This window comes from Phyllostomus discolor, chromosome 1, assembly GCF_004126475.2.
Source record: "Phyllostomus discolor isolate MPI-MPIP mPhyDis1 chromosome 1, mPhyDis1.pri.v3, whole genome shotgun sequence".
NCBI lineage: Eukaryota > Metazoa > Chordata > Mammalia > Chiroptera > Phyllostomidae > Phyllostomus > Phyllostomus discolor.
In genome coordinates, this window is record NC_040903.2 from 151,261,218 (window position 1) to 151,284,764 (window position 23,547).

At 40.6% G+C, this 23,547-nt stretch overlaps 1 protein-coding gene across 1 annotated transcript in view; it reads right to left on the bottom strand.

Moving 5' to 3' along the window:
* MEIS2 (Meis homeobox 2) overlaps positions 1-23,547 on the bottom strand; it is a 198,307-nt gene that overhangs the window by 126,775 nt on the left and 47,985 nt on the right. The window contains 1 exon segment of the mRNA XM_028505416.2: positions 10,306-10,451. Coding sequence (XP_028361217.1) covers positions 10,306-10,451 — 146 coding nt within the window.

Sequence of the window (23,547 nt, forward strand, 5' to 3'; positions counted from 1 at the left end):
TGCTCCAACAAGGCCCAACCATAAATTCAGGAAAATTTAAGCACTCCCTTAGTATTTAACTGATTACCTATACATTTCAGTGGTGGTGGCACCCTGAGCAGATTGGGATAGAAATTGACAAGAAAGTACAAGTAAGTAAGAAGCAAAGAGAACAAACATCACACTTTTCTTTAAACTTGCCCTGCAATAAATAAATAAATAAATAAATAAATTTTAAACTGGTCTGAAAGGATTCTCAGGCTGACAACAAAAGTCACATTAAAAACTGATGCCTTTCCACATGGTCTTATTTGATGGCCACTTAAGTGGTTCACCTTCAAACAGAAAAACTTCAGATTAAGCAATAAGAGGGGTCTTCACTGAGGTGCCATCAAGTAATCAGCAGGATTGCCACACCGGTCTAAAATTATGTTTCCTTAGAAATTAACACAAAAATTGAACAGAGCCTTTAACTGACTCATAATGATCTCACACTGCCCATGCCCTCTTTCCACTTCTTTTTTTAAGTTCACTGCAAGGCAGGGTTTAAAACAAGTGTAACAGCGGATGAGCTGCCTGCAGGTATGCTGAAATGGAACCTACAACTTTTCACCACGGGGGAAAAAAAGGCTGCCTTTAGAGGGAGTTCCAAAATGTCACCAGACCTACAGGGAATCATCCAGCCTTCAGCTCTTTCACTGATAAAAGCCTTTTTCTTTTTGAAAGACTAGTGTACACCACCCCCAGTACGCTTGGGTTGCTTATTGTTGGCTTTATGACAGAGTCACACCATGTGTCCAGGGTAAGAAATAAGCCATTTGACAAAAGTAGTGTGACCATATTCATGTGATTATCTCTTTCCAAAGTATTGGTTATGAAATTGCCTGATATTTCCAAGTCAAAATTAATTCTGGGATATTTGTGAATATAGGGGAATAGTGCAAGGAGCAAATATAGATAGATAGTTATATTATAATGTGATAATGGAGATATTAAAAGCAGAAACAAGATTTGATACTTGGATTAACCAGGGTGGATCTTCCTTATCTGACTATGTTAAAACAAATCCGATATCAACAAACTGGAGGACAGGGTGGTTGAAAGAAGGCTGATTAGTGACTCCTGTTAATTTATTATGATGCTGAGAATAATTAGATAATAATATTCTCTTCATTTCTCATCATTTCAGAATTCCACAGTAATAATCTCTTGAATTGTATTCTGTGTGTGTGTGTGTACAATCAAAGTCAGATTCCACAAATATTCATGTTATCTATAATAACCCAGAAGTAAAACTATAGTTTAAGAAAAATTATCTGCCAATATATTGTGACTTGACAACTTATCCACTATTAGATAAAAACAACTTAAATTAGTTCTGGCAGATTTGGGACTTGGCAGTTCAAAATATGAATAGCAAATGTAAAAGCCTGAAAATGGCATTACTATTAGGTTTTAAGAGGATAATACACCTTTAAAGGGTGCCAGTGATTACTTTGCATACTGTAAACAACGGCTGCCAATCAGTTTAGAAAGGGGTAGCAGCACATAAATGTAATAAGGCAAATTCCATTCAACCAACCTAATGCTTTCTACCCAAGTCACTATTTCTTAACAGCAGCAGTGGGGCTGCATGGCTGGATATCATCTTCACACTTCATAATCTGTTCCAAATTGCAAAAACAGATCACAGCGCAGAAAAGGCAGGGCATTTCCAGGAGTCCGCTGAAATCTGTGGACTAACAGTCTCTGAAATCAAAATTAATCCTGAATGTTAAGGTCACTTTATGACCCTACCAGGCAGCAAAGCCGAGGAACAGGGAGTGTTCTCGCAACCCAGCCCGCTTGTCCTTTAGTTCTCAGTAACTCCACTTGCCCACAGAACACACTTGCACACTGTGGTCATGTGGAATAAAGAAATGGAAATTTTCTCTATAATCTGAATGAATAGTCAGGGGTTTCACTAAACAGCATTTAATGACACTATTCTTAGAGTTTTTAAATAGCTGAATATTTAGATATGCACATGCCTTCTATTTTCTTTTATTCAAGGGTCCTCAATTCTCCATCCCCTTGAATTCTTTAATGTATTTTTAAATAATTATACTTAGAATGATATTTTATAAAACTGGGTGCTAAACTTTGAGCTAATAATTATTTTAGTTTCTTTCTGATGGTAATTTAATAAGCATTTCATTCTTCAATCCTCTCACTCAGTTACTTATTTTTAAAATGTGTCTGTCAGCTAGTAGCTCATAATCTGGAACTTCATTTTTTTTTTTTAGTAGAACTCAGCTGAACTTCTTTTTAAACAGAATTGTCTGATGTACTTTTGAAATGTCTTGACCAGATGTTTTGGCATTGAGGGGACCACACATCTCATCACCCCCATGAAAGGCCACCACTACCACTACTGTACTGGGGGCTGCACCTCAAAGTCGTTCAGAGTGCGGACAAAGGCTGCCTAATCCAAACACATCAGTCTTTCACATGCAGAACCTCTCACAGTCCAATTCTAAACACCAAATTGGGGCTACAAGTAAAAGGCTGGGACACAGCAGGACGCAATTCTATTTGTCCTCAAGAGAGGCAAAGTAAATTTAGTTGTAATTTTATTTCTTCTAGAGGCATTTCTAGGATTCAATACAACATTAAATTTTTGGCCTGTCTCTTTAATTTGAGAAATTGTAAAAACGACGACAGATGGCACATGGAATTGACTTATGTCCTCTATTCTTTACTGAAGAAGGGAGTGCATAGAAACTTTGATAAAGGCAGAAGCTACAGTGTGCAGGTCACTATTAAAACTATCCAGTGGCTCTTTGGACAGTTAGGAACAGAACACTCAGGCTTTCTTTTCGACATTCTTTAAAACCAACCAACACTGTTGTAGGTTGTCACTGGTGATCACAGCCCTGACATTCAGTCCTCTCTTGTCCCAATAAGGACATGATGGATGTGCCATTAGCTCTGAACCTTGGCAACCTCTGAAATTATCACTCTTCCCACCCCAATCTCCTGCCCCCACCCCTCAAAATCATTATGAAATAGGAAGAACACTGAAGCTTACAGTTAATTGGAAACATTGCAAAAGAAGAGGAATGCTTAGGACAGCATGTCCACAGGAAAATAAATTACCCAGCATTGTTATTTAATGCATTGTGACATCATTTCCTGAAATTAAACAGAGATGACACCAATTCAGACGATCTCCAGTATAAGGTTCCATTCAAATAATTCACAGATGTTTTCTCCTGGCAAGCAGAAAACAATGCAAAGGCTAAGGCTAGGGGAGGCCTTGCTCTGCTGCTTGCTTGTGGGAAGCTCTCTCTGCTGGTATTTTTCAGCTGAGTGTTCTGCATATGCATTTCCACATACGTATTTCTCAGTCATTGAGCCCCACTGTATCCAGTGCACATCTGTATCTCTGAATGTGAGAAGGGCCATCTCACACTCTGTAAGGAAGGGCAACATTTTATATTTGGTATGAATTTGGCCTATAGCGATTAGTATTAAGTAGACCAATCTCAGAGGCATGAAGGTACCCATTTCCAAGTAGAAACACTGATTCAATTAACCATTCAAGGCCCTTAAAAAGATGTATAATGATAGAAATGATCACAGCATCTCTGTGGATACCCTGGTGGAAATGGACAAATGGAGAAATTGGGGTGGAGATGAACAAGGCAGCCAGCATGCTCTCTCAGTCTTGGTGATTTCAGGAGGTACTTAGGCCACAAGCAGCTGGAAACCCAAGCACAGCACCAGAAGACTGAAACACTCAACATTTGTGCAGCACATTACAGTTCACAAACTGATGTCATCATCTGAGCCACACAGCAGCCCAACCAGCTAAGTAGGACATGTACATACTATTTTCAGTCTTCAGGCAAGGAAATAGGCTTAGAGGTGAGCAGCTTACCCCCAGATTATAGAACTGAAACCCTGGTCTTCTAATCTCACATTCACTGGCCCCTTTCTTAAAACATTTTTTTTAATCCTCACCGAAGGACATTCTTTCACTGCTTTTAGAGAGAAAGGGAGAAGGGAAGGGAGAGAGAGAAACATCTATGCGAGAGAGAAGCATTGATTGGATCCAGGAGGCATCTGGACTGGGGATCATAAGAGTCTGGGCTAGGGATGGAACCCATAACCCAGGCATGTGCCCTGGCCAGGAATCGGGCCCGTGTCCCTTTGGTTACAGGACAACGTTCAAACCAACTGAGCCACACTGGCCAAGGCAGCAAAACCCCCTTTAAGGAACCATACTGTGCTGTCTCTCAGAAAGCTTAGACTTGAGCACTCTGAGGAAGAGAGAGACTCTAGATTCTGTTCACATACTAGATCCTTTATGCCAAAAGGAAGCATTCTTTACAAAAAGCGGGCCCCAGCTAAGGCATTCTGAATTATTCTGTAACCGCTTTCTTCTTTACCTCCTACTCCTTCCCAGAAGGCTTGCCAGGAGGCTCTGCCTCCCTATGGGCAGCAGGCCTCTGATGCTCTCACCCAGCATCACTGAGCAGCCATCAAATGTTTACATGGGTCAAGAAGGCCAAGTTTAGAGTGTTCTCCCCTGCTGGGGGGCATCTGGGGTTTGTTTGGCAAAACCTGGTCTCCCCATCTCACACAGTCCCAGGAAAGTAACTGGTAACTTTGGTTGCCCAGTTTCACTGGTCAAAGCTTCCTGCTAGTCATTCAACTAGATAAAATAGAAAGTACAGTCACTTTACTTTATGCACTTATAAGAGCCAAGCGTGGGGCTGAATGCTCTATATTATATCATTTAATCCTTGCAACAACCCTACTAGGTTGGTTCTAGAATTATACTCATTCTATTGATATGCAAATGAGGTTTAGAGAGAGTAACTAACTGCTCAAGGTCAAAAATCTGCTGTGTTGCAGATTCTAGGCCCTGCACTCGTAGCTACGACACTGCGTCGCTCATTTAAGAAAAAAAGCCACTTGGATCTATACAAGATGAAGAGAACTAGTTAAAAGGCCATAAGTCAGTCTCTCTCTCTCTCTCTCTCTCTCTCTCATGTCTGTACATACGTACATTACAATGAAAAACTTCAGATCACTAAAATGACTCTCATATGGTCTTGATGAACTCACTGGAGAAGTGCTATGTATTTCTCTAATGTAACATGGAGCTCTATTTACTCATAACTCGGGTGCATTTTCTCCATAGAAAAACATACTTGAAAACACATTTTTATTACCAGAGACTCTTACGAAACCCCATAAGCAAAGTCTAATAGACCAGGAGCGAAACGAGTGAACACTTGAGAGGCAGATGTCATCCCTCTCCCTCACCACCAGAGATACGAATAGGGGACAAATCATTTTGCCATAAACAAAGGGCAGGGTTTTCAGAACGTGCAGCTTCAAGAAGGCTGCCCGTTCCATTATCTCACTTTAAAGTACATTTGCTTCTGATTCTGTACACATATCTTTGAAAGAGGTCTCACATCCCCTAAGTGTGAGCTTTATCCCTATGTTTTCAAATAAGAAAACCTTTAGTTGGAACCTGGTATGAGCAAGTGGTGTCTTTGTGTGTGAGCACTTCCTGTTTTCACTCCACGATCAAATATATTCTTTGCAGCACAACTAGGGGAGCTCTTGAAGGTGGCAAGTGGCGGTGCCTGAGAGCCTAATTGAGCACACTAAGGGCTTCTTGCCATGGAGGAGTTTTTCATGGTTCTGAATAAACCGTTAGCCTGGGTATGATTTCTTGCTGTTTCTTTCTTTATCTTTGAAGTAAAATTAAAAAAGAAAAACAGTTGTAATGGCAGGCTTACTTTTATGATATCATCATCTCCAAGTGTTAGTGAAAGGAATATACTTCCTTAGGATTTCCCTAAGATTTTTTTTTTTTTTTGCCACTGGGTACTCTCCAGCAAAAGCACATACATTTTCAACAGATTCTTTCTTTGATCTTCACTAGATTTCTTAGTATGGGAGCCAGGCGCAGCCATCGACCAATGGAAGAGGGGATAATAGTAGCATATACATTTTTAGTAGTTGAATTTATACATACATATATGTACACTTACATATTATGGTATATATATATATGGATTTATTTCTTTAGCATTATCGTGAGGTTTTTAAAGGGGGTTTTCAAAGACATTTTGGAAATTGGTAATTAGAAGCTAGAAACTAATTACTTAGCCACAAAATAAGCAAATTCAAAGTATTTAATTCTGAATGTAAAAATTCCTCAATTCATCAAATAGTTTTTTTTTTCTAAATTCCACTTTGGATTCCATTTAAAGATTTTCCTCAATATAATCAGTTCCGACTATATTACCTTTTCCCCTAAATTGGCATTGCACAGGAATTTGAGAGATTGTTTTAACTGTTACAGTTGTAGTGGAACTTGTGTTTCCAAGAAAACTGAAGGTTAATGATTTTTGTCATATTGAGACTGAGACTTCACAATTGCTACAGTTGGCCTTTGTGGAGGTGGGGTTCTTTTTTCTCTGGGCCTTTTGAGGTATTCAGACTAGGTGACAATAGCTTGCATTTGAGAACATATGTAGAGAGACCCCTGTGGCTTATTGGGAAAAGTTGTTCCATGCTGGTTGGGTGTTTGGAAAAAAAAATACAACCAGAGTTCTTTTATGTTCTGCTAGTTAATGAATGCATGAATGTCAAAATGGGCCAGTGGCCCATTCAGGGGGCAAAGCCTCAGCAGCCCCCTTCTTTAGGAACACATCCTGAGATGCAAAATACATTCGCTTAACAAATTAAAATAATGAGATAATTCAATTAGCTTCTTTTAAAAAAAAAGAAAGAAAAAAGGGTACATCGGGGATTATTGTAATACAAGAACAGGTCACACCGCACAAAAGGGAACAAACCAGTCTGAAATAATGTTAGAGAGACTGATAATGGAGGACTGCACATTGAATCATGCACTTGTAAAGAAATTTACATGAAATAATAACTCAGACCACAGCTATTTTCAGTGAGCTGGAGCCAACATTTCACTTTGAAAGTTGAAATTAATTAAAAGACAGAAAAATATAGTGGGGCATCTCTCTTCCCAAGGACTTCCTCATGCCTGTTAGTGCACGTAAGAAACGAAGTCTAAATTAACATGTCGCTATTTAGGGGTCTCTACTCTTGGTTTCTGAGCTCAGAATTATAGCCCAGTAAATCTTTTAGCTCATTAAAGATTGGAAAGTAAAAGTTTTACAGGACCATCCTCATCAAAGTTACCGAGCCTCTTCTCTGCAGTTGGGGTGAAGTCTGGATGAAGAGAAAAACATTTTCAAAGGGAAAGCCAAGGAGAATTTCCTTAAGCTACAAGGGAGGTGCAGAAAAGGGAGGGGAGGGGAGCAGAGAGAAAGACTGGGAGACCAAGCCAGGGGAGGAAGCAATGAAAGGGCCATGTTGTGGAAGAAGGTCGTGGGGAGGAGAAAAATAAAGCACTTAGTGGAAAGCAGAGAGAAAGGGGGGTGCAGAAGAAAGGATAGCCAGAGCCGTGCTCTAAGTGTTCCTGAGCAGAACTAGTACCTGTGAGCACAGGAAAGGAGCCTGCAAAGTGAACCTCTCAAAGTGGGGAGTCCAGAGAACTTTTGGGACTTAACTGAGGTTCAGCCAGTACAGAGGAAACTTGAACTTGAAATGCCAGTTTGACCACACAGTACAATACATATATCTCCATCACAGCTCTTTCAAAAGTATTTTTTATCTATACAATAATATGCCTGTCTCCCACACTGGAATGTAATTTCTTACATATACCTGATCAAATGGTATCACAATGTTATAAAATCAATACAGTTATTTACCAAAGAAAGAAATGCCAGTTTCCTGAACTCCTGGCTCTGGCTACTTGGTCTCCTCTCCCCACTCTGAGGACAGGCATTCATTAAAGTTTTCAGTCAGACAGAGAAGTCTGCACAAAGCCTTGCATGCAATTAACTAGATGAGAGCACTCATGGGGTGGGGATGAGCTCCTACAGATGGTTAGGAGCACCTTGCACAGCAGAGCTACAATGGGAACCCAGGAAGCACTGGCCACCCACGATTCTTCACCAGTGGCCAGAGGGCAGGGTGGGTGCCTTCCAGGACAGGAGCAGGACAAGACAGGAGATCCAGCAAGCACTCTGGACACTTGTGTGGAAAATTTAAACCACAGACTTTGAGTTGTAAAGGAGAAACCTGGTTTGAAGAGAGAGGTACAAAGAAAGTCTTCTCTATTTGGAAAGGTTGGAGGAGCAGGAGACTTTAAAAACAAGAAAACAGCGCTTTGCCTCTCCATTTACCCACCCCTCCCAACCCCCCGCCGCCTTTGACTTTTCAGTGTGTTGATGGCAGAGGTTGTGAGATTTATATGCTACTGTTAAAGGTGATAATGATTTTAGCAGCCATCATACAGTGGTAGAAAAAGCATAGATTTGGGTAAAAAAGAAAGCTTGGGTCCTGGTCATATCTTGCTTGGCCTCCAGCTAATCATTTCCCTTCTGGGTCTCAGTTTCCTCATTTGTAAACAAAACAGCTGAATTCTCTAAGATTCTACTGTTCTGTGACATTGGTTTTGATAACTGAGGGAGATGTTTGCTGGGAGAGCAATTGTGGAAGTCTTCATTCTCAGCCAAGAAAGGCTGTGTGTGAGGAGGAAGCAGAGGGAGGGAACTAAACAGGTGAGCTCGTGGGAGAAAGCAGCTTGCCAGCCTTGCATGGGCCCCCCTACCCTGCCTTTCTTAGTTGCTACTCTAACCAAACAAACCTCCAGTTAAAAATGAGAAACTCCTCCCCTCACACTCACTCGACTTCCAAATTAAAAACATTTTACAGGTTAGTAAATCTCCAGCTGAGGTGATGTAGCAAAGAACAGCTGTGAAGTAATTTTGATAATGATGAGAATAATAACCACATGGCAAGGTTCAGGGCTTTGCTGTTGCAGCTTCAGTGCTTCTGAATAGATAAAAGTGATTAAATACTCCTGATTATCCCTGACCAATATGTAATGGATTTACAGCCCTTTCAATTAGTCAGTATTTGCTTAGGACTCATTATTTTGTCTTTGGTTAAGTAATCAGCCCAGAGACCGCATGTTCTGTCTAATTCCTCTGAGCTGAGTCAGTGCAGGGCCCTGACCTTTGAAATGGCCAAAGCTGCAAGGCAGGAATAACCACTGCCCCGGCAGCCTCGTTGGTTCTCCCAGCTGATCCTGACACCACGGGCCAGATCGATACACCTTAGTTTGCTACTAATGTCCTTACATCAAAATGGCCGATTTAGGAACGTGAATCTATCACTTCGCCCTCCCCACCACCACTCTGCCCCTTGCCCTTTGTAGCCCCGTGAGCAGAGCAGATCAGCAGCCACCACCATAAATAAAAGTGGAAGCTTGTCCTGGACCCATGACACTGTAACTAATGTCATTCAGCATGACAACACGCAAGTGGGATAATCAGAGACCTTCAGCTTTCAATGTGCTACTCTATTTTAAAGCATCAGCCCAAATAGAATCGCCTGGAAACAATATTATAGTGAGAATCGGCCTCTGAAATCTTTACCATTTTCCCAGAGTTTCCAAATGAACAGTGAAATATAAGAGTGCCTACTTCCTCTCCAAAACATATATTGTCTTAGAGTCAACAGTATATATAGACACATAAAACGGACTGCAAACAGGAGGATGGAGACAAACTGTTACGTAAAAAGTGTTGCACATGGTTGATCTCCTTGCAGAAGTAAGGAGGGTTAGCCTCTATGATAATGGACTTGAACAGCTAAAAAAGAATCTTTAATTTTCATCTTATAAACAAAGGCGTTACAGCACCTATAACCTTGTGCATTTGTCATATAAACACACACCATGTTTGCAAGCTGCTTCGGCGATCACAGTTGCATTTGATACCGTGAGCTTGGACATACATGTGTGTGGCCAGGTGCCTTCTTTGGCGCCTGGAGGAGACTGTTTTTGTTAAGAGTGGGGCCAGCAATGTTGATGGATTCACGAGATCAGTCCTTACAGCCATTTCCTTTGGTTGCCAATTGCCTCATCTAAGGTTGCCCTCAGAACTTCTAGCATAAAAAACAAATTTACTCATATAGACTGTTTAGGGTCCTAGATCATTTTGGATAAGGTCGTTCCTGGTTTATTAGAAGAAAAAACCTGCTCCTTTCTGGAGGGTGCCCTACAGATGGGTGAGACTTGATAAAACCTTAACTGCTGTCAGTCATCCGATTTCAAGAAAGGGAGAATCGGCGCCTTATTTTGAGAAATCTCTACTAGCCCATATAACTTGCTGGGAGAAAGCAAGACAACAAAATTTGGTTTTTTTCTCTTTCATCTTGACTTACTGTGAGATGCTGGAAGAGCCACGCTCTCATGATATTTGTTGCTACTTTGGGGAAAATGCCTCTTTTCTTCTGGCGTTTTTTGTCCTTGTCTGGATCATCATCATCACCTGTGCCAGGTGAAGCTACACTGTTGTCTAAACCGTCCCCTGGTAGAAAGAAATGAAAATACATTAGAGAAAACGCAGAAAGGGGCCAACAACAATGTGCAGCTAATGATGAGCTCAGCTCAGCTTGTTGAAAGATATCCATTAAGCGGGTATACTCTCTTTCATTAAAGTATAATTGGAGACACAAATATGTAAAAGACAAAATTAAACCAGGCCTCTTCAAATGTTAATTTTGTGTGTCTCACAGTCGCCCATATCATTAATTCAATTATAATTGTGTGCTTGACACAGTGCAGTAGCTCTTTGTCAATTATGGAATCCAATGTGGGAAAACCGCCATCAGAAAACCCATTCGGAGAAAATGCATCCCCATGCCCATAGCGAACACATACTGTAGGGTAATCAAGTTAAATGTTCTGTAGTCTATATATTCTAGGCTGCCTGCATAGGTGACAGTAACTGTGTCACTGTTCATTGCACATAACACACTGCCTGCTCAGCCCCTCCTAGAACTGTCACCTCCTAAGCACACACATTGGCACACTTCTCCTCCGCTGACCCTGCACTCGGCATTTGCATGACATGAAAACTTTTAGCTCTCTGCTCCACTGATCATTATCATTAAAAAAGGGGGGGTATACATCAAGGTAGGGTGCTCACTTAATCAGAAGTTTCTCTCAACATCTTTCTCTTCTGTGCTTTTCTCTGGCATCAATTGTGCATTAGCAAAAATCATTTACTTTTAACAGTCATAGTTATTTTTTCCTGCCCTCCAGCAAAAATGCCTTGAAAGCCTGCCTGGAGGGCATCTAAATTATGTATCTGAAAAACTCTTCTGGCAAGGCATTGCAGGACCCCTACTATCTTAAAATTCATACGAGCACGTCTTCCTGTTTTGGGGAAGGCATCAATCAAGAGCAGCAATATATGCCATATCCCTACATTAATATTTGAACTAATAACTTTAAAAAAAGGAAAGAAACAAGATCCGACTTGTGGCATAATCAAATGCAAAATAAATGAAGAATACGGGGACAGCACTGGGGCTTTATAGATGGCTGTGTTTTCCTTGCACATCATTAGCCTGGAGCCACACGAAAGACGAAAACAGAGAAGTGGAGAGTTTATGCTCCCCGCTGGTGTTTAAGAAGCCAGGGTCCTGGAAGGACATCTGGGAATTGCGCTGAGATGGGGGTTTTTGTAATTTAAGAATAGACATTCATTAGCAGTAAATGCCATAAATCCCATGCTAAGTAAAAACCTTGTCCAAGAAAGCCTAAAACAATAAACTCTGTGCTCAATGTAGCCTGAGCTAGCCAGCCGCTTTGCAGCTTCCCGGTAAATGCCATAGACCCACCGGTTCATTCCCAGACCCGCTCCCTCCTTTTGGGTTGGGCCACACCAGGACATCCTGGCCACTGGGCCCCTCTTCTTCCAACTTCAAGGTCTGCTCTGTGGGCTTCCCCGTACCTGTTCTTTTCCTCTCTCACACACAAAAAAAAACCACAACAAAAAACCCTCAACCTTCTTTGACCAGAGAAGCAGAAAAGCCACAGCAAAGAGCTGGCAGATTAATTTTATTGACATTTCCATTTTCACTGCAATGCGATACCCTCCATCACATGGAAGAGATGACCCTCACTATTTACAGACTGACAGGCCACTTCATTACAACCACCCTGCCCCAAGGCAAAGCAGCTCCCTTCCATCTGCCCAAACACTAGAGCATGACCCCAAAGTTGCTGTTCTCTTTTTCTTTGCCGTCTGTTATGATAAAAAAAAAGAGTGCGTCACAGGGACCCCAAATAGTCAAAGAGCTAATCAGAGTACAGGGAAACAAAAGGCATTCGACTTCTGAATGTTGGTTATATGGAGTCTACTCTTCATCTGTCTGTGCTCCCTGCACACCCATGAACACTCAGGGGGTGCTTGCACAAGGAGAGACACACACACACACACACGCTGGAGCAGGGACACGCACACACGTTTTCCACCATGCCAAGGAACTGCTGCAAGGCAAATTCTCACCCACACTAATGGCTTCTGACTGCTCCTTGGCAACCCCAGCATTTTAACCTGGGTGGATGTGCTCTCCAAAATACAGACACTGGAGCGATCTCATCAGCTGTTCATGTGACACAGATGGAGAGTGGCTATTAGGAGCCAGGCAGTGGGCCTTGGGGATCTGAGGTGCTGTTCTGTAGCCTGGGGCGATTTTGAAAAGCAGTACCCTGAGATGAGGAAAAAAAAAATCCACACTGCAAGTGCAAGTTTGAAGTCAGTCAATCTGTCTACCTACTATGGATAAAGATATCTTTGTGTCTAAATGTAAAAATCTATGTGGGCTATCGGAACGCACATTCCAGATAATGTATGTATGGAATGGCTCTTCCTTCCATGTCTTCCAAACATAAAAACACATGCTGTAAACAATGCCTGTGTGTATACATTTCTTTCTAAGCACATATGGTTTCTGTGTATATGTTTAAGCTGAAATTGTCAGGATTTTGTTAAAATCTCATTTAGCTTTTTCTGATAGATTTTTGAATATACTTATTTTCAAAGGTTAATGGCTTAATTGAAGGAAGTTCAATGAAAAAAGGCATTTGCCTTTTTAACCCAATCAATGACCTTAAAAATGAGAGAAAGCATGTCCACAGTGCAGCTTCTCTTGCTTAAAAGCAAAGAGGGCTGGTAACACCTTCAAACTATATGATTCACTATATTTAGCTCAAGGAAAAGATATAGCTAGACTGAGTATCCTTTGATGAGTGACTTAAACTGGAGAAGACAGGAGCAGTACATGAATTTTAATATAAAGCAGTCCATTTTATATAAATGTAAAATATTTGAGGTAGGATCCAGTGTAACAAATAACTGTAAAGGAAATGTATACAAATAATTGTAAAGAAAAATGAGCCTATTTTTGTAATAACTGGATACTAGATGTTAGATTTTCAAATTAATATTAGTGTTTATATCTCTATAAAGAGAGGAATTTTCCTCTCCAAATACACAACAAATACCATTGTCTTTTCCTTCAATGTATTTTTGAACCAACTCCAGCATAGAGGACTAACAAATGCATAAAGAAAAATGTTAAAAAGGCAACTGTGTGATCTGCAACCTAAAATAAAATTGTGCAGATGATGCTAGCGTTAGTAACTCTGAAAGTGGAGACTGTTTTTTGTTTTCAGGCTGTGTGTGTGTGTGAGATAGTTGGCATTCCTTGGCACCAGTACCAAATGAGTTTCTGTGCCGAAAAGGGGGTGTATACCAGCCCAGATGCAGGTGCCAAAGGAGGTATAGGAGATGAAGGTGTAAATCTCAGTTAGGATGCTGACCTCAAACGTGTGGAATCCTTAAGGGCAGAAACTGTTTCCTACCTTTATATCCTGAGAGCCGACCTCCACCTCTGACCCAGAGCAGGTACCCAGCTGGGTGAGTGAATGACTGAACTTACCAGTAAGCTTATTCAATGGTCTGCCCTCTTTCTGATAATCCCACACTGGGGAAAACACACTCATTCTAGTACCCAAGGGTCTGGGCAGGTTGCCCTTGTGTAGCCAGTCGCTTCTAAACATGCCAATTACAGGGCTTAGATGAACTTTGTGCCCATTAGGGGCCTTTCGAGGGGCAGAGCCACAGTCCATTCCACCAGATTGCCACCTTTGCTGATGAAAAATGAAACAAAGTGCCCTGGCTGGTGTTGGCTGAATGCTGGCCCATAAACCGATGGGTCGCAGGTTCAACTCCCAGTCAGGGCACATGCCTGGGTTGTGGGTTCGGTCCCAATAGGGGCTCATACAAGAGGCCCTACATCAGTGTTTCTCACTTCGATGTTTCTCTCCTTCTCTCTCTCCCTTCTTTCCCCTCTAAAAAATCAATCAATAAATACAAACTAAAGAAAGAAATGTTGGGCATTATTTTTTTAAAGGTTGCTAATCCCTTGACCAAGGGCACAGTCTAAGTTTTGGGCAAAGATAGTCAAAATAGCTCTGTATTTTGTATGACCACAGAAAGAAACATTTGAGCCCAACATTTGTGAATAGATGAGGTCCCCAGGTCTCATCCCAGACTTACTGAATCAAAACATCCTAGGGTAGAGATAAGGAATTTGTATTTTAACAAGTTTCTTGGCTTTGCTTAGCAATGAATCTACAACAGATCCTTAAACTGGCTTTTGAAAGCCACTAAAGCAGATGATGTCCTAATTTGAAATAAAAGGCAACCTCAAGAATGGGTAGACTGTTAAAGATCCATTTTACTCCCACACATCTGGTTGGTGGGCATGGTGAACACCTACAATATGGCCATTCATGCAGGAAAGCCATGGTGTTCTCCAGCACGAGCACTGGCCAACACCACAAAGCCCCATCTTAATCTGCTGGTGGTGAAGGTTAAATGGGAAGAAAGAAACCATAGAAGTTGACTCTCAAAATATACATCACTGATGAAGAAATGATGAAAAACGCAAAGTCTTAGCCCGACTCAGACCTGCCGAATCTGAAACTGGGGGAGTGGGGCCAAGCAATCTGAGCCTCACCAAGCATGCCAGGTGACCTGCTGCCCACTCACGGCTGAGACAGAGGGGTCCCCTTAGTCTGCTACCCTGGCTGGTGGCTGTCTTGAAGGCCTGAATCTATCGCTGGGTCCTCCTCTCTGGCTAGATTTATATCCATGCTCTGCAGGAAGTCACTCATCCTTTCCAGAGCTGAGCACAGCATGCTCTCAGCAGGGTATCCAGGTGAGGGCAAAATCCATATCCATAGCTGTGTAGCCAGTGAATCAAAAAAAGATATGGGTGTATCATGAGAGGACCTTGCGATGATTCTAAAGCAGAGCTTCCCAATCCATAAAATTCTTGGCCATAAAAAACTACCCAGGCAAAAGGGCACTACTTACTTTCATTGGCATATTGTCTCATTTTATTTAGCAAAAGTCTGTCTATATTTCAGACATAATTGCTTGGTCTGGAATAAGGAAATGATACAGTAATGATACACTATGATGAGTTCAATACCATTGGGGTGCGACCTTCTTACACTATCAAAAATATAATATAACAACCAAGAGGTTCCTAGTCCATCTTCTTCTAACTATTCCTCTCCCCGACCCCACCCCAAACAACAAAACACTCAGACATTTGGCACTGAAGAAACTGAGGCCAGGAGGTTAAATCTTTGCCCAAGTTACATGTGGTTAAGGATAAACCGGAGTCCTGGCAACTTTAAGTCCAGTGTTATTCTCACATTAACATTGTAAGTTATGTTTTACTTTTCAAGGCATTACCTCATTGGAACCCTGTTATCAGTGGTGGTAGATCTAAGCAAGGCTTGGTCCTAAGGTAAAGGTCTGAGTGCAGAAAAGAGATAAGATCTAGGTCCCAGGGTAGGGACTGAGCTAGAGCTGGACCAGGCTGATCTTGGTTCAAACAGAAATGTGCAAACTTCTCTCCCAAAAGTAAGCTTGTGTCTGTAAGGGATTTCAATATACTCTGTACAGCAAGAGTCTTCAAGACTCAGGATCTTTATAATTGACTTATTGTGATCCTACTGGAGTCCCTTACATGGACTGCACCAGACTGGCTGTTGGAGCCCAGAGATGCTACAAACACTTGAGAACACGCTCTCCAGGATCTCTGTAGGTTTGCTGCCTTCACTGTGCATACTATTAAACACTTCGCAGAACTGTGATCCAAGTGCTATATTCCTCTGCCTCAAAGTCACTTTTTAAAAAATAGAATAAGGTTTCTATGACATGTTGGTACACTGTCATATAACAGACGTCTACAACTGACCTCCCAGTCTTATATTTTCAGAGAAATAATCAGGACAAAGGAACATGCATTTGGGTTAATAGTTAATAGTATTTGTACTTCATATGGATAAGGTGGTGGTACAACATTTAATCCTCACTTCTCCAAGTTAAATACATTCATATAAAATATATGCTTCCGGTCAGGCTGGTGTGGCTCAGAGCACTGAGTGCTGGCATGCAAACCAAAAGGTCACAGGTGCCATTCCCAGTCAGGGCACATGCCTGGGTTGTGGGCCAGGTCCCCAGTAGAGGGCACATGAGAGGCAACCACACATGGATGTTTCTCTCCTTCTCTTTCTCCTTCACTTCCCCTGTCTCTAAAAATAAATAAATTACTTAAATATTTTTTAAAAATATATGCTTTAAAAAAGAATAATCTCATCTGGAAGAACATGGCTTTTTATCACCTCTCATTTTTGATATATAGAAACACATTATCATTTTCAGTTTGTACAATGTAAATTCACTAACTTCATACAGACACATCATACACATGCATGCATACAGACATACATATCTTCCAAACAATCTATTTCCAGGCATTAGGTTTATTCACAAATATATAGATATTGGTATATGTGAATACAAAGAAGAATTCACCAATTTGTACACAAGTGTCCAGATATATTTGTTGATAAACTGCATACTTTTGCCTGTATTCAAATATACATATGCATACATATACATTCATTGATTTATAGAGGTCTTAAAATGTTTTTATTTAATGTTAAATAAACAAAAATATTTATTTTTCTACACCACTTCTCTATCTCTAGAATACAGGGTCCTCTTTTCTTTGTCAATACTCTGTCGCTTTCATTGTCATCACTATCACAAGTAACTCCCACTGGGCACCTGCAATGTTCCAATCCTCATTGGATAATCCTCACTACCATTATCAATCCCACTTTATAGATTAACAAACTGAGACTCAAAGAAATGAACTTGTCAAAGGTCACACAGTCAGTGGCAGCACAGTGTTTGTCCCCCCAAAACCATGCTCACATCCTCTATCCTCTTCCGTACACTCATGGGAGGACCAGGTGACGTGAAAGGGAGGCTGGCGTCTGGGTCAGCCACTCACTCACTGCTGAAGGAATATACGCCGAGAGGGAGGCCTTGTGTATTCACATTCATGTCTCAAGCACATTTCAAAGTAAATATGAACCAAGAAACAAGCAGATGCATTATTTTTACACAAACAGCTACTATATCCATTAGATATAGGATCATTATTATTCCCTGCAGATTTGAAGTTCATAGGAAATACCATTTTGTAATAGGAGCATCTGTTGAATTTTAAAGAGTTTTCTGAGCCAAGGGATCTTTCAAGATTCCATGCTTTTAGTCCTTCCCCTTGGCCTGGAATGCCTTTTCTCTTCATTTTTTTCTTTCCCTCCTTCCCACTCATTCTTCTATGCCCAGGGAAACTCCTATTCAACCTTCAAAACCCAGTGAAAAAGGAACCTTTTTTGTAAAGCTCCCATTAACAAAGTTAGGATACTGTGCTTTTGACTTCTTTAGTAGTTTGCTCTTGCCTCTGTTACATTTACTCTTCTGTTTTGCAATGTATCCATTTACTAATTTGTCTGTACTACTTGTCTATAAGCTTTCTCAAGTCAGGGGTTGTGTCTTATTCTCTTCGGACTTCCAAGCTCTGACAATAAGTAAGTACTCAAACGTTGGTGGAATGGACAAATTGGTAACAAGAGCCTTTAGACATATTCTTAGGACCCTGTGAGACTGTAACCTGCTTTGAAGAAAGTGTCCCTGAAGGAGATTCCCTGGCTCTCGTATCCTGTTCTAGTAGCCACCAAGCCTTGGGCTCCCTCACTCCTCTCTCCCTGCTTTGTGGGCAATGGGAGTATGATGTCCGGTGATTTACGGCTCATGTATGTGCATAACCCTCCTCAAAAATGGTCCCTGCATGTCTGAGACACGCGTCACATATGGTTTATGAAAACAGTGTTCCGTCTCAAACCTGCTCTCTTCCAAAGCGGGAGAGAGTGCTGGCAGAGTGTGGGGTGCCATTGCCCAGGCTGTTCAGATTACGGAGAACGCTGCAGTTAAAAATGAAGTATCATGTAGCCATGGAACGGCAGCACACAGTTCTTCGGGAGCTCATTTTCTGTCATCATTTCATTATGCTTTTTTTTCTTAATATAGTACTTTGAAAACAAGATTAAAACGCACTAAGAGTCAAAAGATATTTTGTTTCAGGGACTACCTTCCAGGACTTTAATTTAGGACATCCCACTGAGAAACCTGCATCAGGATTTCAAATGAGATGAGGAGAACGGGTGAGGGGGGGGGGACAGGAGGAGAGAGAGGAAGAAAAGGAGGAAGAAGGAAGAGGAGAAGCAGCAGCAGCCATCCTCAAAGTAAATAGTTTTCCACATACAACTTACCTTTTGCCACATTAGATCAGGTTGTGGGGGAGGGGAAGCTGCAGACCCAGAAATGCAGGGAGGGTGAGGGGCAAGAGGCCAGCAGTGAGATCTGCTAATTACTGATCTCTTTTACTCTCCTGCTGTGCTTAACTGTCTGGACACGTTAAAGTGAAATTTTTCTGTGATTTTTCAAGTGACTAGTTCATGGCCCACTAGCATAGAGGGAAGCAGAAGAGATGAAATGCTTTCGTTTACATGCAACATTTACTAACTGTGTGGGTTTTCCGACATTAAAGAGAGGACAGTGACCCAGGCCACCTTTTTCACACTCAAAAGAGCACTGAAAAAACAAGTCTTCATCGGCTTACCTCAGGCTTCCCTGGTCCTGAACACCCTCCCCCCGGGGTAGAAGCAGAAAGGGAAAAAAAGAGGGGATTTTATGCTCCTTTCTCTTCAACTTTTCAGGCGGTATAAGCAGCATTTAGCAAATTCAGCCCCAAATGGCTCCAAATGCTCAGAGCTGCAGGGGCTCATTCTTTGTTATCCTCCCTCTATTTACACAGGATTTACACAGGCTCTCCACTGAGGAGACCGAAAGCACTTCCATTCTCACCGGCTGGCCCCTGGATTGTGGCCCTGGCAGCTTCGCTTTGCCCCTGCCTGCCAGGGATGGAGAATTTCTGCAACCTAGACAAGACACCAAACTGCTCCCTACCTCGGTGAGCACCAGGCCACCTGGCTGGGGCAGGCAGCTGCAAGGCAGGGGCCTGCGCAGATGAGCTCACCTTCCAGAAGAGACACAAAAACCCTGCCAAGGCTGTGCAAATGTGTGTCCAGAGACAAATAACATGCACTTTAAAATATGTATCTATGGAATATAATGGAAAGTGGTGGGTGAAAAAAAATTCAGACTGCAGCTTGGATGAAAACCACTTCACCCACTGGTTGGAAAAATAAAGTGTAAAAACAGACAGATGGACACATATGTAAATGTGGCTGTGTTTTAGGCTTTAGCTGGCAACGCGGGTGTCGTAGTATAGTTTTGCACGCCTGTATTTTCCATATCATGTTGAATCCTGTTAACTGTTGAACAGAAACATCCTCGCACTGGTCCTTGACCAAATCAGTCCCCTCGATTTACCTGTCAGGAGCCATTAAATGGCTTTGTTTATTGACTGGAACTCTCTAATCCTTTTTCACAGAAATGGACGAAAGTTTCCAACACTCAGCCTATGGTTCACTTAAGTTGGTTACTCTCACTTATATATTTCCCTTGAAATTTTTTAAATATTTCAAGAAAAAAAAATCTACTCTCCTAACCTCCCACAGAATTCTCTAAAGGCTACTGATTGAAGCTGGTAGAAAAGTATATCCCTTTGCCATTAGAATTCAACAGATTGCTTAATCTCTGTGGTGGAGGATAAAAGAATGTACTTGTTCCACAGCTACCTGATAAGCACATATGAAAGTACAGGGTACGGTCTGAAGTTATTCACAGTACATCATAATAAAGCTCTTCTGGGCACTCTAATGATTCATTTTTAGTGATCTCTCCAATGCCCTTTTCCACAGTTAACACTTGGATTTTATTAAGCCAGAAAGCAGGGACAAATGTCCACTCAAGTCCCAGCTCTCAAATTTGACTCTGCTTGCACTCGGCTACCTACAGCTAAAGCTTTTTTAATGTTCTGTTCACCTCCCCAGAGTGGCATTTCAGCTAACAGAGTTCACAATCCTTCAGCCCTAAACACAGAAGGCTGCTATCTTCAAGTCATCCTAGGAATGTGCCAGATACCATCATCTCCCTCCTGCGATACAAAGAACCAGAAAGAGAGAGACCCTGAGAAGACCAAGCTGATCAAGTTACCAAGGGCCCAGAATGCCCCTCTCAGAAGGTTAATCTTTGAACCAATAAATGTTATAATTAGGAGCCTTGAAGTTGGGCTGAGTGAGGCTGGTCATTGAAAGACCGACCCTAAAAGAGAAAGTATGAATGGAACACATCTCTTTCACCTAATGGTTTGACAGGAGGGTCATGATATTGATGGGAAATTATGCAGAAATGAGTTGTTATGATATACGAGTCTCTTCCCCACATCTCCCACAAGAGGAAAAAGGTGGTTGGGGAGAGATGTCTTCTCAATTTCACTTAGCTATGTTTCTGTACAAATTGTGAAAATTATGCAAATAACAATTTTGGCACCTTTGCTAGAGGAAAACATTATTAAATTATGCTCTAAGTATTTTGTCTGCTTTAGTAATTACTCTCATGTAACTGTAAATATAAATAGCTGTTATTCTGTTTAAATTTTTAATCATGCAAAATATTGTCACACAAAATGTCCTTCTGTTGCAGTCTAACTGGGATTTTCTTTTTAAAAATATCCATATTTAACTGAAGTGGACTATTTTTAGCATTGTAAAGTGTTTTAGTAAAGAGAGCTGGCTAACATCTCTGAATCAACAGGTCTTTCAAAGAAAGATTCTTTATATTTGTGAAAAGAATTTCCTGCAAAAAAAGAACTTTCCTTTTATATAAAATGTATTTTTAACATTTTATACTAAAACTGAATTTAGTCTACTTCCAAGCATGCATTAACTACATCCAGCCTATATATTTAGTGTACACTGATAATATTCTCATTTTATCATTAACTAGAAGGCTTTCTATTTTATTGCCTCTTTTAGCATACTTTTATACAAAGTGAAATGTTAGATATCAACCAATAATAAAATTTTTAGGGGTAATATCAAAAAAGCAAAGTTCTATTTGGAGCAGAAATTATTTTATCCAATGTTCAGGACCCTTACTTCACTCGCACATTTGCTATCTGAAATAAAAATAGGGACAATGCATTTCTCTGTAAATTTGCATCAGTAGGTATTATTTCAAATAGCAGGACAACGAGACTCTAAATATTTCTTCCACTTTCTCAACTGATGTAAAATGAAAACAAGATTATTTTAATAAAAGTGCAACTTTCCAATGACATTGTTAAATAATGCAAAAAGATAACTATCTCAATGATAATAATAATGCTTACTAAGAGAACTAGATTGAGCTATCTATCAACATTGCCTCTGGGAAATTTTTAGGAAGCTAGTCACAGCAACACACGGAGAAAAGAACAATGGTACTTATGAAGTTGATAACTGGCTTTAGGTGAATACTTTTTAAACCATTAACATCAGAATTGGAGCACGTTTGTTCACTCTTTAAAAATAATGTTTTGTGTATTTTTCAAAGAACATTTGAGTTCACACAAAAAAGTTTCCTGACAAAATTCTGGATTTTTGTTCAAGAAGTTTATAAAGTAAAATACTAACATTTAAAAAGTTGCCCTGGCTGGGTGGCTGCTCAGTAGGTTGGAGCACTGTCCCATAGGCCAAAATGGTTGAGGCTTTGATCCCTGGTGAGGGTGCCTACGGAAGGCAACTGATTGATGTTTCTCTCTTTCAAATCAATAAACATATCTTCAGGTGAGGATTTTTTTTTAAAAAGTAGCTATTGTGCATGCAGGCATTCCACTAATTACAATTGTTTTTAAATAATCTACTATCATTTAAGAACAAGCAGGTATGTTTTTGTAATGTAATACAAATGGGTATCTACAACATACATGCAATAACCCTAAGGAAAACAAAGAATACAACTGCTTAATAAGAATAATCTAGATGGCATAAACTGATTACTCCTCATATAACCTATGTACTAAAGAACAACAGGCACAGGGGCACTTTAAATAGAGAGTGACTGCTAATGGGTGTGAGGTTTCTTCTGGGGTGATGGAAATGTTCGAAAGTTGATTGTGGTAATGGGTGCACAACTGTAAAAATACTAAAAACCATCATAGTGTACACTTTAAATAGGGAATTATATAGAATGTAAATTATATTGCAAAAACCTGTTATATATTTTAAATGAACACATTTTGGTCTCATACAATAAAGCATGCTGGAAGAAATACAAAATCCTAGTAGCCGAGGTTGAACATATCCATAATCTCTTCTGAATTGCTTCGGAACAATGTGATTTCAAGGCCACTTACTAATGTCACCTCAACACCTTGCATATGAACAAACATATGTACTCAGTAACATTTGGGATGGATTTTATACTGTTTACATTACAATGATATGCATTGATGAAAAGTAGATTGACCTTCATACTGAAATTAATCCTTCTCCACACTCAGTTCCATTGTATTATAGCAGAACCGTAGCCTAAAATATTTACCTCTTTCAAGGCTCACTTTCACAACCAGAATAACTCCAGAAACTTACACGCACACACCCCATTCCCTCATTTCTTTTACATTTCTTCTATATAAGCTTCTTCAAGTAAGGGACCATATTTTTTACTTTTTTCATACCCTTCTTAGAACTGTGTAATGTTCTGGGTGCAATAAGTTCCTTTTATTAAAGAAATGAGTAGATGACTCCCATACTTCTTGGAGTGTGATTTATTTTTTGTGGGTTTATATCTAAAAGTTGCAAACAGAAGCTATCTAGGATTTGGTCTCTTAAGAGTTGAAAACTGGCCATAGAGTTGATGTTTCATAAATTGCAAAGACATTAACTTGTAAAATGCACCGCATGGAGGAAGCAACTTGATTGAAACAGACAACAACAGAGGTGCCCTACTTTTGGAAGAGTGCCCTATATACATGCTTTACCCTTCCTTTTTTGAATTTATTACGTCATTCTTTTGGGGGGGGCAGGCAGCTCTTCTACTTTGCACAGTGGAGGTTCACTTCTGACATACTCTTGCCCCTCTCTGTCCTGTCTCTCCGCTCCCTCCTCCCATTACCACTTATAACCCTGAGGGGAAATGATGATGCAACAGGAGAAGCATGAGTTGTGGAATAAAACAGATCTTGTATTGAATTTCCAGATCTATTTCTTACTGGTTTAGTGTAACCTTG